This window comes from Oryctolagus cuniculus, chromosome 3 (assembly GCF_964237555.1).
Source record: "Oryctolagus cuniculus chromosome 3, mOryCun1.1, whole genome shotgun sequence".
NCBI lineage: Eukaryota > Metazoa > Chordata > Mammalia > Lagomorpha > Leporidae > Oryctolagus > Oryctolagus cuniculus.
The window spans coordinates 32,039,391-32,055,536 of NC_091434.1; the positions used below are offsets into that span (position 1 = coordinate 32,039,391).

The 16,146-nt window shown below is 48.7% G+C and overlaps 2 protein-coding genes across 3 annotated transcripts in view; one reads left to right on the forward strand and one right to left on the reverse strand.

The window, feature by feature from the left end:
* Positions 1–288: 288 nt before the first annotated feature.
* FZD5 (frizzled class receptor 5) lies at positions 289–15,036 on the forward strand. The gene is made up of 2 exons (XM_002712605.5): positions 289–892; positions 1,168–15,036. Exon 2 carries the CDS (start codon positions 1,430–1,432, stop codon positions 3,191–3,193), a length of 1,764 nt encoding a protein of 587 aa, XP_002712651.1. The 5' UTR covers positions 289–892; positions 1,168–1,429; the 3' UTR covers positions 3,194–15,036.
* Positions 13,378–16,146, reverse strand: part of CCNYL1 (cyclin Y like 1) — a 39,957-nt gene continuing 37,188 nt past the window's right edge. For both annotated transcript variants that reach the window (XM_051848245.2, XM_051848244.2), the window contains one exon: positions 13,378–15,477. In XM_051848245.2, coding sequence (XP_051704205.1) covers positions 15,361–15,477 — 117 coding nt within the window. In that variant the 3' untranslated portion in view covers positions 13,378–15,360. The remainder of the gene's footprint in view (positions 15,478–16,146) is intronic.

Consider the following 16,146-nt stretch of genomic DNA (forward strand, 5'->3'; position numbering starts at 1 on the left):
GGCTTTCCCGCCAGGCTTCTCAAGGCGGCCCGATTAGCATTCGCCCCGCCCCCGACGTCTCCTTGCCCGCGATTGGCCAGCGCTCCGGGGCGGCCCGCTCCGGGCGGGGCCGGCGGGCGCCGGGGACGCGGCGGAGCCCGCGGGGCAGTGGGCGGGGACGCGGGCCGAGCGGCCCACCAACCGAGCCCGGGCCCGAGGGGGCGGGGCCGGGACCGGGGCGGGGCCTCCCGGCGGGCATTAGAGGCAGGTGACCCTGGCGGGGCGGGAGAGGGCAGTCCGCCTGCGGCCGTGACTCTGCCGCCTCCGCGCGCCGTTCAGTGCCCGCCGGAGGTGGGCGAAAGGGTGCGAGAGAACGCAGGGGGGAGGAGCCGAGCCGGGCGCGTCCCGAGAGCGCCGCCACCGCCCCCGGGAGTCCGCTGGAGCGCGGAGCCCCCTGCAGGGGAGGAGGCGAGCGGCGGGCGGGACGCGGCGGCGGCGGCGGGCGCTCACCATGCAGTCCCGGCCCGGCCAGCGCAGGCTGCTCGCTGCGCCGTGAGGCTGCGGGGTCCCGGTCGCCGCGCCGCCCCTTCCTCCCGCCCAGGTGCTGCCGGGCGCGCCCGCCTTGCGTCCGGCTCCCGGACCCCCGGTGCAACGCACTGCCTGCTGCTGCCCTGCTCCGCCCGGATCATGCGGGGGGCCCCAGAGGAGGAGAGGGCGAGTGACTGGGCTGCGCCGGCTGTGTTCGGGAGGCGCCCCCATCTCTGAGACGCCCCCACCTCCTGCCATGTGCCGCCGCAACGGGTACCCAGCCTGCCGCTAAACTTTGCGGGCGCCGGCCCGGCTCCGAGTCACGTTTCCGAGAGAGCAGCAAGTGCTGGGGACCGCCTGCCCCTCTCCAGCGGGATCTGCGGAGGTGAGAGCCTGCGCCAACCCCCTCTCCCGGTTCCTTTGCCCTTTTCCTGGGGACTGAGGACTCTGACCCCGGGGCCCAGCCCGGAGGGCCAAGCCAGGAAGGGGAGTGCGGGGAAGTCGGCAGTTAGATTCCAGGAGGTGGAAGGGAGGGAAGGGAGAGAGGGGTTGGCTAACTTAAGAGCTTTGCAACCGCTTGCGGGGACCGAACTGTTGACGCCTAATGGGAGCTGGCTGCAATTTTTCGTCTCCCCCATCTGTTGTTTTTTTTTTTTTAAGAGTCCTTTGCCTGGAATCGGAGCCCTGACCGTCTCTCCCCGAGCGCTGCCCGCGGAGGCAGCGCCTTCCCGGAGCAGTTTATCTTTGGACGGCTTTCTCTAAGAGAAAAAGAAACCAACAGGTTGCCAGCCCCGGCGGCGCGCGCGCGTACACACACAGAGAGAGACACACGAGGGACGCGGAGAGGGACGAGCCGGCCCCGGATTCCTCTGCCTGCGCTGGCCCCTCTCGGGCAGCGGGAGGCGAGGGGAGGGAGGGGGCGATGGCTCGGCCTGACCCGTCCGCGCCGCCCTCGCTGCTGCTGCTGCTCCTGGCGCAGCTGGCGGGCCGGGCGGCGGCCGCCTCCAAGGCCCCGGTGTGCCAGGAAATCACGGTGCCCATGTGCCGCGGCATCGGCTATAACCTGACGCACATGCCCAACCAGTTCAACCACGACACGCAGGACGAGGCGGGCCTGGAGGTGCACCAGTTCTGGCCGCTGGTGGAGATCCACTGCTCGCCGGACCTGCGCTTCTTCCTGTGCTCCATGTACACGCCCATCTGCCTGCCGGACTACCACAAGCCGCTGCCGCCCTGCCGCTCGGTGTGCGAGCGCGCCAAGGCCGGCTGCTCGCCGCTCATGCGCCAGTACGGCTTCGCCTGGCCCGAGCGCATGAGCTGCGACCGCCTGCCCGTGCTGGGCCGCGACGCCGAGGTCCTGTGCATGGATTACAACCGCAGCGAAGCCACCACGGCGCCCCCGAGGCGCTTCCCGGCCAAGCCCACGCCCGCAGGCCCCGCAGGGGCGCCAGCCGCCGGGGCCGAGTGCGCGGCGGGCGGCCCGTCGGTGTGCAAGTGCCGCGAGCCCTTCGTGCCCATCCTGAAGGAGTCGCACCCGCTCTACAACAAGGTGCGCACGGGCCAGGTGCCCAACTGCGCGGTGCCCTGCTACCAGCCGTCTTTCAGCCCGGACGAGCGCACGTTCGCCACCTTCTGGATCGGCCTGTGGTCCGTGCTGTGCTTCATCTCCACCTCCACCACCGTGGCCACCTTCCTCATCGACATGGAGCGCTTCCGCTACCCCGAGCGCCCCATCATCTTCTTGTCGGCCTGCTATCTGTGCGTGTCGCTCGGCTTCCTGGTGCGCCTGGTCGTGGGCCACGCCAGTGTGGCCTGCAGCCGCGAGCACAGCCACATTCACTACGAGACCACGGGTCCCGCCCTGTGCACCGTTGTCTTCCTGCTGGTCTACTTCTTCGGCATGGCCAGCTCCATCTGGTGGGTCATCCTATCGCTCACCTGGTTCCTGGCGGCCGGCATGAAGTGGGGCAACGAGGCCATCGCGGGCTATGCGCAGTACTTCCACCTGGCCGCGTGGCTCATCCCCAGCGTCAAGTCCATCACAGCGCTGGCACTGAGCTCCGTGGACGGGGACCCCGTGGCTGGCATCTGCTACGTGGGCAACCAGAACCTGAACTCGCTGCGGGGCTTCGTGCTGGGCCCGCTGGTGCTCTACCTGCTGGTGGGCACCCTCTTCCTCCTGGCGGGCTTCGTGTCGCTCTTCCGCATCCGGAGCGTCATCAAGCAGGGCGGCACCAAGACGGACAAGCTGGAGAAGCTGATGATCCGCATCGGCATCTTCACGCTGCTCTACACGGTGCCCGCCAGCATCGTGGTGGCCTGCTACCTGTACGAGCAGCACTACCGCGAGAGCTGGGAGGCGGCGCTCACCTGCGCGTGCCCGGGCCCCGACGCCGGCCAGCCGCGCGCCAAGCCCGAGTACTGGGTGCTCATGCTCAAGTACTTCATGTGCCTCGTGGTGGGCATCACGTCGGGCGTCTGGATCTGGTCCGGCAAGACGCTGGAGTCGTGGCGGCGCTTCACCAGCCGCTGCTGCTGCCGCCCACGGCGCGGCCACAAGAGCGGCGGGGCCGTGGCCGCCGCCGGGGACTACGCCGAGGCCAGCGCCGCGCTCACCGGCAGGACCGGGCCGCCGGGCCCCGCCGCCGCCGCCTACCACAAGCAGGTGTCCCTGTCGCACGTGTAGGAGGCCGGGAGGGGAGGGGGAGGTTTTGTTTGGTAGCTTTGCCAAGGTCACTTCCGTTTACTTCCGTGGTGCTGATGCCCCCTCCTGGGGGCGACGTGGAGACGGGGAAAGGCACCGGTTCGAGGGAGTGCCTGGCCCGGTTCTTCTTGGAGGGGCTCAGCTCGCGTGCGTTGGCCTTTGCGTTTCTTGCTGCCTTCTTGGGGGGAGCCCTCTTTTTAATTTATATGTGTGTTTTTGTTTTTCTTCATGTGTAACTTTGTTGCATTTTGGCAACAGCATCATCTACCTTTGCTCTGGGGTCTTTACAGTCCGAAGGCTGGCGTTGTAACGAAGTTCCACTTGGTTCAGGTTTCTTTTTGAACAGTGTGGTCCACGTTGGGAAAATCTATTTCCTGTACGTGTGTCTTTGAAAACAATGTGAACAGTGAAAGTGTGGTGTGCTGTGACTTTCGGAAAGTTGCCGCCGGGTGTGCTTTTTCATCAGTTTAGCCTCTTGCACTGCTGCAAACCTCCGAGGCGAGGTTTTCAGGAGAGCGCTTGCTGGGTCCTGCTGATAGCCCCAAGTCCTATCAGGGAGGGGAGCGTAATGTGCTTAGCAAACACCCCACCCCCGCCCAAAGTGACAGGGTGAGGGAGCGCTTGGGGATTTGGCCTTCCTCACTGGCTTTGTCCAGCCAGCTCGGGTCTCTGCTGCGGCACTGGTGAACAGCTCAGTGTCAGTGTCCTGAGTCAGTCTGAGAGCGTCCTGTATAAATATTTGGAACAGAACCTGGAGGCTGGCGATTGGCCGAACCGGTGAACTGTGTGCCCCAGAATGGGTAGTTCTTAATAGACTTAAGCAGATCTGTTCTTAAACAAAAACAAAAAGGAACTTGTGTTTCGATTTAAGTGAAAGTAGTCCCAGTACCCTCTTCTGAAAATACTTAATGATAGTTGCTAAGGGAGGCTTGGTTTGGAGTGTAAGGGCTAAAATTGGGTGTACTTCCAGTAATTAAAGTAAATTTCCAACACTTCCCTTATCTGCTCCCCCCACCCCGCCTCCTTTATCATGTTAAACAGTCTTTCTGCTTTTCTTATTCCTCCTCTCCTGGAGAGCTGTGATTAGAAACCACACCCACCCTTGAATGAAGTGCTTGAACTGGGGGAGGGGGCTGGCTACCGTGAACAAACATTGGCCCAGGACGAGGGAAAATAAGTGTTCGTGGACTTTGGACTAGTTTATGGCCAGATATTGCAAAGGAAGCCAGACAGCGCTCTCCGCAGTTTCTGAAAACAAAGGACACTCATAACATACTTGCATATGCTTTTTAAAGCTGGGCAGAGTGTAGTGCTATCCTAGGGGGAAGGCGCCTCGTCACACACACACACACAGCCCATAGATATTTTTCTCTTCTGAAAAAGGCTATATATTGATGAGCATACACACACACACACACACACACACACACACAGCTTCTTTGCTCTTACAGAATCTGGTTTGTTTTCCTAATCTTTTTAACCATTCCTTCGCTCCTATATAAAAGCCTATATACTGATGAACACACACAGACACACACACACACACACACGTTTCTTTGCTATTGGAAAATTGTGTTTGCTTTCCTAATCTGTTTAACCATTCATTCATGAAGAGTGTGAGGCCATTTCTGGGGAAGAGGGTGACTGCATCGGCCAGCAAAATACCAGTGACCAGGACTGAGTAGACACTGAATGTATGAAGCTAAAATGGCCAAAGGCATTAAAATTGAGAAAGCCTTCCTAGGGAAACAACTGGAGCCTGGGCCTTCAAGCTTCGTTTGTACCAAAGTTGGAGCAGTAAAATTTAAGTCCAGGTCACGTTGTCTCTATTGAGTAGGCAAATGCGAAGTTCCCATAGAGAATTCCAACACTTTGCTGGCGGGGAGAAGCCTAGTAGCAGAGTTTTATAAAAGTGCACCACTCTCACACAACTCATTCTCTGAATCAAAATTAAGCTGTATTGGATTCAGTGAAATCCAGTACACAGTTACAGAACCTTGTGTACATCTCGTTGCCTTACTCAGCCCAAAGCCTCTTCTGAGAACCTGGAAATGGGTCCTGAGTGCCCGTTCCTCTCCCATGTTTCCGATGAGGACCTTTCCTGACCCCCTTGCCCTCTTCCCTACGTGGCTGTGTTGCCCCAGAAAACAGAGCTTGTCCTGCTCCCTCCAGTCATTGTCCCTAATTTGGGTTGTGCCCCCACCTTCCTTTTCTTTATGGAGAGATCTAGAAACGATGCATAGTTTATCTGAAAGTTGTAGAATGAACTGGATGAAGGCAATCTAATTCATTTTTTTTTTAAATTACCTTTTCATTTTAGCCACTTGCCAAATCTAAAGAGAACACCTAATTTGCTTAAAATGTCAGATAGCCAAGGAGAAGAGATACAGGTAATAGTTTTTGGGGTCTAGCTTCAGACCAAATTTCAGAGGCACCTCGTGTCTGTGCTGTCACCCCTGCTGTCCTTTTTGCCGCCACCCTCTAACAAAGATGAAGCCCACCTGCTCTCCTAATGTTGGCCGTCCCCAACCCAGCCAGGGAGGAGACGCTGCACCTGCAGATGGTCACCCCGTTAGCATCTGCACAAGGATTTTCCCCTGGCTTGCATTTTTCTGTAAACAGATGGTACTCCTGAGAACAGTTACAAAATGAAAGGTCTTGGGGGTGGTTGAGCAATTTGGGCTTGCAGGGTGGGGGAGACCAAAGGCTTGCTTTGGTCTTGTCCATCCACCTCACAGTTCAACTTGAAGTCTGGCTTCCAAGATAAGGGCAGGAGAGTTTAGATGCAAGGTTGTCTAAAGGAACACTAGGTGTTCTCAGTGACTCCAGTTGACCAGATCTTAGGAAGACTGTTTATATTATTTCCGTCTTCACTCTTTGAAGGTGTCTCACATTGGTTGGAAATCTTTTTTTTTTTTTTCTCCCCTCTCGGTGCCTTATTGGTTTATCCTTGCAAACCTTTGTCATGATTTCGCATGACCACTGTCAGTGGCCAGGGCCAGCATGGAAGTGTTGTGCAGAATTATGTGCATGTACAAGCTTAAATAATGTGCCGGCAGCACTGTTTCAAAGTTGGTATTCATTAGGCTGTTCCCTCCTGGGCCAGGGCGGCACTAATCCTGACACCGGCTGCCAGGAGAAAACCTCCTGGATCCCACACCGAACCTTAATAACAGCAGCCGTGACCTGCACTCTCCAGTACAGAATGGGAACCCCAGAGCTAGGAAACCTAGTTGTGTATTTTAATGAACTGCTACCCCTGCTACAGCAGCTTCTTTCACTTTTGTGCTCTACAGAAAGACCAAGGGGGGTAAGAGGGACAAAGCTTTGAATAACTGCTTTCTAACACCGAATGTGGCAGACAGGACAGAGAACATCACAAATCTAGGCAGGTGCGAGGTACAGCGGCTGCGAATTGCCTGCTCCCTCTGCGTGCCCTTTCTTGTCTTCCCAGTCCAATCAAGTGATCCGGGGAAGGAACATGCCTGGCCTGGGGAGGATGGCTCTGAAAGGAAAAATCGACCATGACATTAAAGAGGGGTGAAGGGTAGGCAGGATGTAAGTGACTAACCTGACTCAAACTTTCAACGGCTTCTAGCAGCTTGGTGACAATTACGGGATTTATTTCAGCTAGGATAATGTCTGTCTGTAGTCTGTCATTTGGAGACAATATCACTTCATGTTGTTACAAACTATATGTATAGTATGTATGTTTTGTGGGTATGTATATACATAATATATATATATTATATATATATATGAGAGATTTAGTGACTTTTGATACGGGTTTGGTGCAGGTGAATTTATTACTGAGCCAAATGAGGCACATACCGAGTCAGTAGTTCGAGTCCAGGGCATTCAATACCTTTCATGATTTCCATACATGTATAGTGCCTGTCCTATGCAGTATTGTCACTGTCACGTCAAATTCAGAACTCACAAATCAGAGCCAGTGATACTTTATTTGTAGACAATCAACTTGAACCCTTAAGTTCCTGGCAGATGATTATAATTCTGAGTCCATAACACTAACAAAAAGAAACCCAGAGCATCTTGATAAGTTTATTTTTGTTTTGTTCCTGGAAGTCAGTAGAACAGCAGATGTGGTAATGTTAGTCTCAAGACACTTAATTTGTTGACCTTATTTCAGAAAAATTTTGTATGTATTATATTTGTGGGAAGGTAAGATAACAGTTTGAGATTTTTTATCAAATATGGAGATTAGTTATTTATGAAAAACAAAGAAATGTCTATTTTTGTTTCTTTGTTCCCAATTGATGTAGATAAATTTTAAAATGCATTAAAGCAATGATAAAGAAAATTAAAAGATGTTGTAGATGTCTTTTTCTCATGTTTTTATGGTGATATGCTGCTTTCCCAAGAGTTGCTAACAAAAGATGTATGGGTTCTAATTTCATAGATCTCTCAGATGTGCTTAAAATGTGACAAAATTATTAGTAAAATCAAGCAAATTCCAATCACCAGAAGAACTAATTAAAACACGTGTGTGTGTGGATAGATGCCTAGGCTTCTCCTACCGACCCTGCGATGGTTTCATAACCACTTGAAGAGAGGGCAGGAACTCCCAGAAGAGCCTGAGCCTGCATTCCCTTTCATCAGCCTTCCGTCTGTGCTCTGTATGGGACCCGCTTGAAGAGGCACTGGTGTGTGTGTCCGGTTGCAGAATTCCCAAAACTGCTCATCATTCAACAGTTGGATTCACACTTGGCACTGAACTCTTAATAGAAGTCAGGGTTCCCAGAGGAAAAGAAATACATCGATTTAGAATACATTGGAAGTAAATGGAAAACACCTCCCTGAGGATCTGAACAGACGCCTAAGCCAGAGATGACAGTACCATTGCCACACTGCCTTCTGTGGACTGCTGCTTTGGCAAGACAGATTAGCCACCACTCTGCCAAACACCACCCCTGTTGGCAAGGATCTCCCACAATGCTCTGAGGCATAGGAATGTGGGGAAACATGGGTAATTAGGAACTTAAAATGTGGTTTGAGGGGTTGGAGTTTGGCCTGGTGGGGAAGACACCACTTGGGACACCTGCATTCCATGCGTGCCTGGGGTTGAGTCTTGGCTCCAGTTTTAATTCCAGCTTCCTGCTAATGCATACCCCTGGAGACGGTAGGTGAGGGCCCAAGCAGTTGGGTCTCTGCCACTCATTTGAAAGATCAGGACTGAGACCTGGGCTCCTGGCTTTGGCTTGGCCCAGCCCTGCTACTGGCAGGCATTTGGGAATTGAACCAGGAGATGGGAGCTCTTGCTTTCTCTGCTCCGCTCAAATAATAATCTTGTTTGGGGGAGACAGCACAAACCCAGTAAGAAGTGAAAAATGAGAGTCTGTAATCCAGCATCGACACGAGTGCCATGAACGTCAGTTAGGGCAGCTGGGAGAGGCAGCCTAAAATACACAGTAGTTGAGATGAATCCCGACAGACATACCTTACATGTCCAAGACCCTAGGGCTGACACATCTTCCCCATGCCTTCTTGTTGCTTCCCGAGTTGAAACAGGGAAAAAAGCAGCTACAACCTGGAGCAGAGGAGCTGTGGAACTGAGACGTTTGCAGAGCTCGGTGGGCTCATGATGCTGTGATTGGTGGTAATGCTTTTAATGACTCAGTTTGTCATGGATGGAAACAAGCTTGAGAGGGAGAATGGTTTAAGAGGAGGTTTGGAAGCCAGCCTGGGATTCAAATGCCAGCTCTACGACTTATGGACTGAACACTTAACCTCTCAGTATTTCAGTTTTCTTATCTTTGAAAAGGGAAAAATAATATTTATACCTTAGTGTTCGGAAGAGTTAAAGGATTAAATCAGCTTTAGGCAGGTTAAGTAAAGCAAAGAAGCGGCTGTTTAGGGAAGGGAATGAGATCCGCAGGTTGTCAAATTCGAGTTAGCATAAGAATCATTTGAGGCTCTTGCTAAAAAAAAAAAAAAAAAAGACAGATTGCAACCCTAACTGGTTTGGGGGCCCATGCTGAGTTTTTAAAGATAAACTATTAATTTTAGAGTAGATCTGCTAAGATAATTGTTTCCTGAATGCCCTTCCCATTGGCCCCTAATGTTAACGTTTCATGGTATCATGGCACATCTGTTACAACTAAGAAGTCAATGCTGGCACATTGCCATGACCTGCAGGCTTCATTCGATTTCCCACTAAGTGTTCTTCACCTGTGCCAGGATCTTGTATTGCCTTTAGAGAAGCCTGGGTCTTACAGCTGATGAGAAGCAGGTAGTTGGGGACATCTTGAGAAACTGAAGGACTGAGCAGTCAAAATGCCCCATTTCCAATTTGGGGTGATGTGCAATTTTAAACAAAGTCAATGAAGGGTGGGTATAGAAGATTGGATTTAGCGTTAAGAGATGGAATCCACTAGATGAGGAGTTACCAATTGGGCATCCAATGCCCGATTTAATTCATGGCTTTGGAATGTGGAGGTGCTTGCTACCCTGTTCTCAGCGACAGGGGCTGTGAGGTCAGGGGAGCGGGTAAGAGAAACAGCTGCTTTGGGGAACACAGGAAGGCTCAAACAGATGATGAAAGGAGATTTCAAGAGGCCCGTTAGCCTTTGAGCCATACAAAACCTGCATTTCCTGGAACATGGTGCTAATGCTTTGGAAGTCCATCGCAATAACCAACATCAAACATCACCACAGCGGACACGAGAGGGGTCACACAGAGAAACTGGGATGGTCATGCTGGGGGTGGGTCCTAAGGGACCTGGTGAAGCAGGTGGTGGATGAGCCACTGCTGGGCTGCCAGGAAGTGTCCATTCTCAGTGGAGGTGATCTCAAAGCCAACATTTAGGGGCTAACAGGTAAAGGTTTGTAGAATTGCCAGGGTCAGATGAAGCAATAGACTTTTGCTATTTAAAATAGCAAGCACATCTGAGAATCCTTTGAGGTTGTTTGAAGTAGATACTACTGTTACTGTATTGAAGACCTTACGTTCTTGGGACTATTCCTGAATTTTCCTAGTCACAAACTACTTAGCTCCCTTTCCAGCCTGTAAATAACCCTACTACCTTGTTCTTTTTGTTCTCCCTGGAGATTGTTCCTGTGCACCAGTGGAATGGGCTTTACCCAAAGGCTCCAGCTTGTGCATCGCTTGTTGGCACAATGTCAGGCCGACCAGGTCGGTAAGTGGCTGGCAGTTAAGGCTGTAGGTAATCCAATCCTTAACTTGATAGAAACCAGGTGTAATCTATAGATTCTGCACAGCAATCACCTACCTGGGAGACTTCTCTGCCAGCTGTCAAGTGCTTTCCCAAGTAGTTCTATACTCAGTGGAACTGTTGGGCCTGGGAACAGTCAAGTCAATCATTTAAATGTGGTTAGAGAGGGTTGGGTGGTGAAAAGACTTTAGATATCCTGCATGCTGTAGCTAAACTGGTTTCTAAAAACACTGCATGACCTGAATCTAGACTGCATGAAGACTGAACTGTTTTTCTGATTATTTTTTTTTCCAAATCAAGGACTACTATACTCAGAGATGTAGGAAAACTAAACCAAGAAATGAACCTTGAGCTGTCCTAAAACCAGGATCCAGTGCTATGGGACTTCAGTAATGTACAGACATATATGCATCACAAAGAAAGAATGTGAAAGGGCTGGGGTGGAATCTGATACAGAGTAGAAAAAAATCTCTATAAGCAGAAACACTGAACCATAACTTGCTATCTTTTTTGACTGGATCTTTATTTTCTCAAAAAATTCAGTTCACAATAAACCAGAGTTAAAATTTCACTGAGGTCTGTATTGTAATAGGAAAAATCTCTAAAAATGAAAATAGGTTGTCAGATATTCCTTTTTATGGTCTTGTGCTACAAGATAAATCTTTCCTAGGTATAGAGCACTCTAAGAAAACAACCATAGCTAATACACTTCCTGCAACTTAAATTTCCATGCCCCATAACATGTAAAGAACTCACCCACTTTCAGTGTCATTTTCATTCTTGCCCTAAGGTAACAATAATTCTCCCTTTATCAAAATATCTGTATGTACAGCCTAACAGAATTAAAGCCAAAGGGAGAAGAGCAGTTTTTAGTGATACTACTTATTCTGCCAACTGGATCTTCAAGTCAAGAGACTTATGTCCACTTACCTCCTCAAAACCTTTTTTTGTTTTTGACCTCTGACCATTTATATAAGTTAGCATTTTTGCTTATGGGCTGGTGTGTTATTATTGGGAAATAAAAAGACATGATTTTTCTTCCCTAATAAAATCAGATCATTTATTGTGATTTATCAAGAACAAAGTGATCAGTGATTTAAAGTCTGACCTTAAGTACTAAAATATTAAAGTGGATGAAAATACAGCAACACTTTCAGGATTTAGAAAGAAAATTGCTGAAATTCATTGGCTAGCCTCTTACTTTTACAAGAGATTTGGTGTATTTCTAATTGAAAATAGCATGTTAAAGTCAAGCCATGTGACTTTAAGTCACTCTCTGTACAGCAAGCCCAATTCTAGTTCTTCACTTTGTATTTTCTTTCCTATGTAACTGAAATCCTTCTTTTTTTTTTAAAGACTTATTTATTTGGGAGCTGGTGCTGCGGAGTAGTGGGTGAAGCCACCACCAGCACTGCCAGTATTCCATATGGGCGCCTATTCGAGTCCCAGCTACTCCTCTTCTGATCCAGCTCTCTGCTATGGCCTGGGAAAGCAGTAGAGGATGGCCCAAGTCCTGGGGCTCCTGCACCTGTGTGGGAGACCTGGAGGAAGCTCCTGGCTCCGGATTGGCGCAGCTCCAGCTGTTGCAGCCAATTGGGGAGTGAACCAGAGGGTAGAAGACCTCTCTGTCTCTCTGCCTCTGCTTCTCTCTGTAACTCTTTCAAGTAAAAAAAAAAGACATCTTAAAAAAAAAAAAAAAAAGGTTTGAAAGGCAGTTATATAAAGAGGCAAAGGCAGAGAGGTCTTCCATCTGCTGGTTCACTCCACAAATGGCCACCAGCAGCTGGAGCTGAGCTGATTCAAAGCCAGGAGCCAGGACTTGGGCCATCTTCTATTACCCTCCCAGGCCACAGCAGAAGAGCTGGATCAAAAGTGGAGCAGCCAGGACTCGAACTGGCACCCACATGGGATGCTGGCATCACAGGCGGCAGCTTTACCTGCTATGTACACCACAGGGCCGGCCCCTTCATATTCTAATTCTATGCTGTCCCTGTAATTTCTCCCTCTTTTGTATAATTTACCTAATTTTATATTCTAATGTGCTTTCCCCTCTCAGGTACAATAAAAAACTATTCACAGATTCCATCTAATGCACTTTGCAGCCAGTGGTTTCCAGTGTAACAAATTATCTTCAGGGGTCAGGCCAGCGTTGTGGCATAGCAGGTTAGCTACCACCTGCAACCTGAGTGCTGGTTTGAGCACTGGCTGCTCCTCTGATCCAGCTCCCTGCTAATGGGCCTGAGAAAGCAGCAGATGATAGCCCAAGTACTTAGGTCCCTGCTACCCATGTAACAGACCCAGATGGAATTCCTAGCTCTGGCTTGGCCCAGCCACAGCCCTTTTGGACATTTAGTGAGTGAACCAGCATATAGAAGCTCACTCTCAGTCTCTGTCACTCTGCCTTTCAGATAAATAAAACAAATCTTAAGAAAAAATAAATCTTCAAGTTGAAAAACAGTAAGCAGGGGCTGGCGCCATGGCGCAGTAGGTTAATCCTCTGCCTGCAGCGCCGACATCCCATGTGGGTGCTGGTTCTAGTCTTGGCTGCTCCTCTTCCAATCCAGGTCTCTGCTGTGGCCTGGGAAAGCAGTATAAGATGGTCCAAGTCCCTGGGTCCCTGCACCCACATGGGAGACCGGGAAGAAACTCCTGGCTCCTGGCTTCGGATCAGCGCAGCTCCAGCTGTTGCAGCCACCTGGAGAGTGAACCATTGGATGGAAGACCTTTCTCTCTCTCCCGCTCACTGTCTGTAACCCTATCTCTCAAATAAATAAATTTTTTAAAAAAAGTCTTTAAAAAAAAAAAAACCAGTAAGCAAAAGCAATCAATTACATCTTAACTACAGGCATGGATCAAACCAACTTATGAATGGTCAGTTTTAAAATGTTTTAAGACTTACCAGGACTGACTTAAAAGTCAGGCAGAGACATGCTGCTATATGAATAGAGGAGTGTTATAAATACGCTACCCATATTTAATTAAAATAGAGTTTATTAGCTTTTCTTTTAATATAAACACAAGAAAAATCACGTGAGCTGTAGCATTCTTTTCAAAATAAAATCGCAATCAACACTTGAATCTCCAAGCTCTGAACTCCATAAACGATGTTTTTTTCTTTGAGGTGGTAGATTGTAATATTTATATACCATTATTTATGTCTCTGTCCTTTAAAAATGATGGAACCTGTAACACTCAATATCATGTAAAGTGTTGCTATATTTAGAGAAAATATTCCTGGCCCAGAAATGCTTTGTTTACAGGTCAAATTCCTGGGATTATACTTGAAAAGGTAGGAGAAACAGATTTCATATAGTTGAGAACACTCATTTTTTTCCCCAATATTTCAAATCTAGGGTGATATTGTTACCAATCCCCTAACATTATCTATTCCTTGTCCTTTAAAGCCTGGAAGGTTCCTAAGATTTACATAAGTTTCTGCTTAAATAGCAGGACTTTAAATGGGACGCTTCCAGCCAGGTGAACATGTGGGATTAAACAACCGTTTTGTATCACCTACAGCTATTTAGGGTCCAGTCCTTTGTTGTCGATCACATTAATGCACATTAATGCACATTAATGCACATCACATGTGCATTAACACTGCTCTTCATAATCTTCCTTTACCAGATCTAGAGGAAAGAGAGGTGATCCAAGCAGAGAGAGTACAGCTCTGCAAAGAACTACTTTAAGAAGGGAGGTACTTCTAGGTGACAACAAGGTATTCCAAAACTCTTGGTGCTGCTGTAAGCTTTGATAGCTGTAGAAGTATAAATGCTACAGACTTACATACAACACATTATCTGAAAGCTCAGTTATTTCTTTTGGACTTACTTAGGTTTGCAAATTTGGAATATTAAACTTTAATTCTATTTGGGGAAGGGGGTTTCAGTCAATGTGTACAATCTAAAATTGTACTGAAATAAAACATTAAAATTAAAAGCTTAACATTCCAAATTTACAAAAAAACAAGTTTAAAAGAAACTAAACTTTCATGTGATGTTCTAAATTTGTAGCATGTCTACTTCTGTTGCAGTGCCCTGGAGGGCCCACCAACACACAAATGCTTAAAACTGCACTAACTTTCTGGACACCTTGTATTTTACTACTTGCTTGTTATTCCTGGACCACCATGTTGGCTGACATTAGGAAAGTATCTTTTAATACAGTTATTTGATAAATAAGGAAAATTATCAGAAGATGAAAAGCACCGTTACAGTTCATGAGAAATACAGCATGGCCCCAACAGAAGTAGGTCATCAATAACTGATACTTTCTCTTTATGACCCCAAATATGCTAAAATGCTAGTACGTAGTGCTTGCAAAGAACAGGAATGACAAGTGTTATCCAGCAGCTTTTTGGTTTAAATTGATTGCCAATGATGACGATGATGAGCAGCTTCAATGATGCAGGAAGAACCCTCAATTCCTAATAATGCTACAGTCTGCTCCTACATGGTTTTGTGAGTTGGTCAGAGTCCCATGTTTCAAGGATAATACTGCATTGATTCTAAAGGCATATGCAGCAATACTGGAAGAGGGTAAGAAAAATAGGAAAAAGATAAAAGTTATAGGGTTAGTGTCTGTAATGTCTAAAAATTTTAACTATTAATTAAAAAAAAAAAAAAACCTCATGTAGTTCACAGCTATTGGCCTACATAGTAAGCAAATATCTGTGTGTGGGTTGGGAGCTTTCCCTTTCTGAAGTGTGTGTTTTTTTTTTTTTTTTTTAACTCTGTTTACATTAAAAAGGACAGAAGAGTGTGTTGTTGCATTAACAAGGTCCCATTCTTTCCTATGGAGTGCAATCCTCCTCATTGTCCACCAAGTCTCTTGAATTCCATGTCTTTGTTTTCGGTGAAAATACTAACTTTGCTGGTTTTTGAGCGGGAGAGGTGACAATTCTCCAGTCCTTGTAGATGATGGATTGAGGATGTTAGAACCCTCTCATTACTCCCTTTAAGAGAGGATAGCATTAGAGCGCTGAATGCCAATGAAATTATCAGCGCTGAAAGATCGTCTCATAGCAGCTCTACACAAGTCTTTGTATTTGTCTTCACACAATCTGGAAATGGCCTAGGAAAGTCAAATAAAATACAGATAGGATTAAAAAAAGAAGAAAACTCCAGCCTTATGGAGCACCACTGACCAGAAGCCACATATACAGACTCCTTTAGACAGTTCATAACTACAGTTGCTTTGGCTATCTGCAGTCTACAATGCCAAGTTCAGGGCATGCTATTCCCTGCCAATTCACTAAGTAGCATCTATCCTTGAAGAGCCATGATTAGATTGCTGGAGCAAATGGGAACTTTATTAAGTTACTTAAAAACTGGGTTCCCAAAAATGTGACAAGCTCCCAACAGCAGTATCATCTATCACCTGTGCACTTGTACAAAAAGCCAGTGTTGGCCGGCACCATGGCTCACTAGGTTAATCCTCCACCTGCGGCGCCGGCACCTCGGGTTCTGGTCCCGGTTGGGGCACTAGATTCTGTCCTGGTTGCTCCTCTTCCAGTCCAGCTCTCTGCTGTGGCCCGGGAAGGCAGTTGAGGATGGCCCAAGCACTTGGGCCCTGCACCTGCATGGGAGACCAGGAGGAGGCACCTGGCTCCTGGCTTCGGATCTGCACAGAGCACTGGCCATAGCGGCCATTGGGGGGGTGAACCAACGGCAGGAAGACCTTTCTCTCCGTCTCTCTCACTGTCTAACTCTGCCTGTCCAAAAAAAAAAAAAAAAAAGCCAG

What these genes read in the sequence shown, in the direction of transcription:
- FZD5 (XM_002712605.5), top strand. Translation starts at nt 1,430, where the DNA reads ATGGCTCGGCCTGACCCGTCCGCGCCGCCCTCGCTGCTGCTGCTGCTC.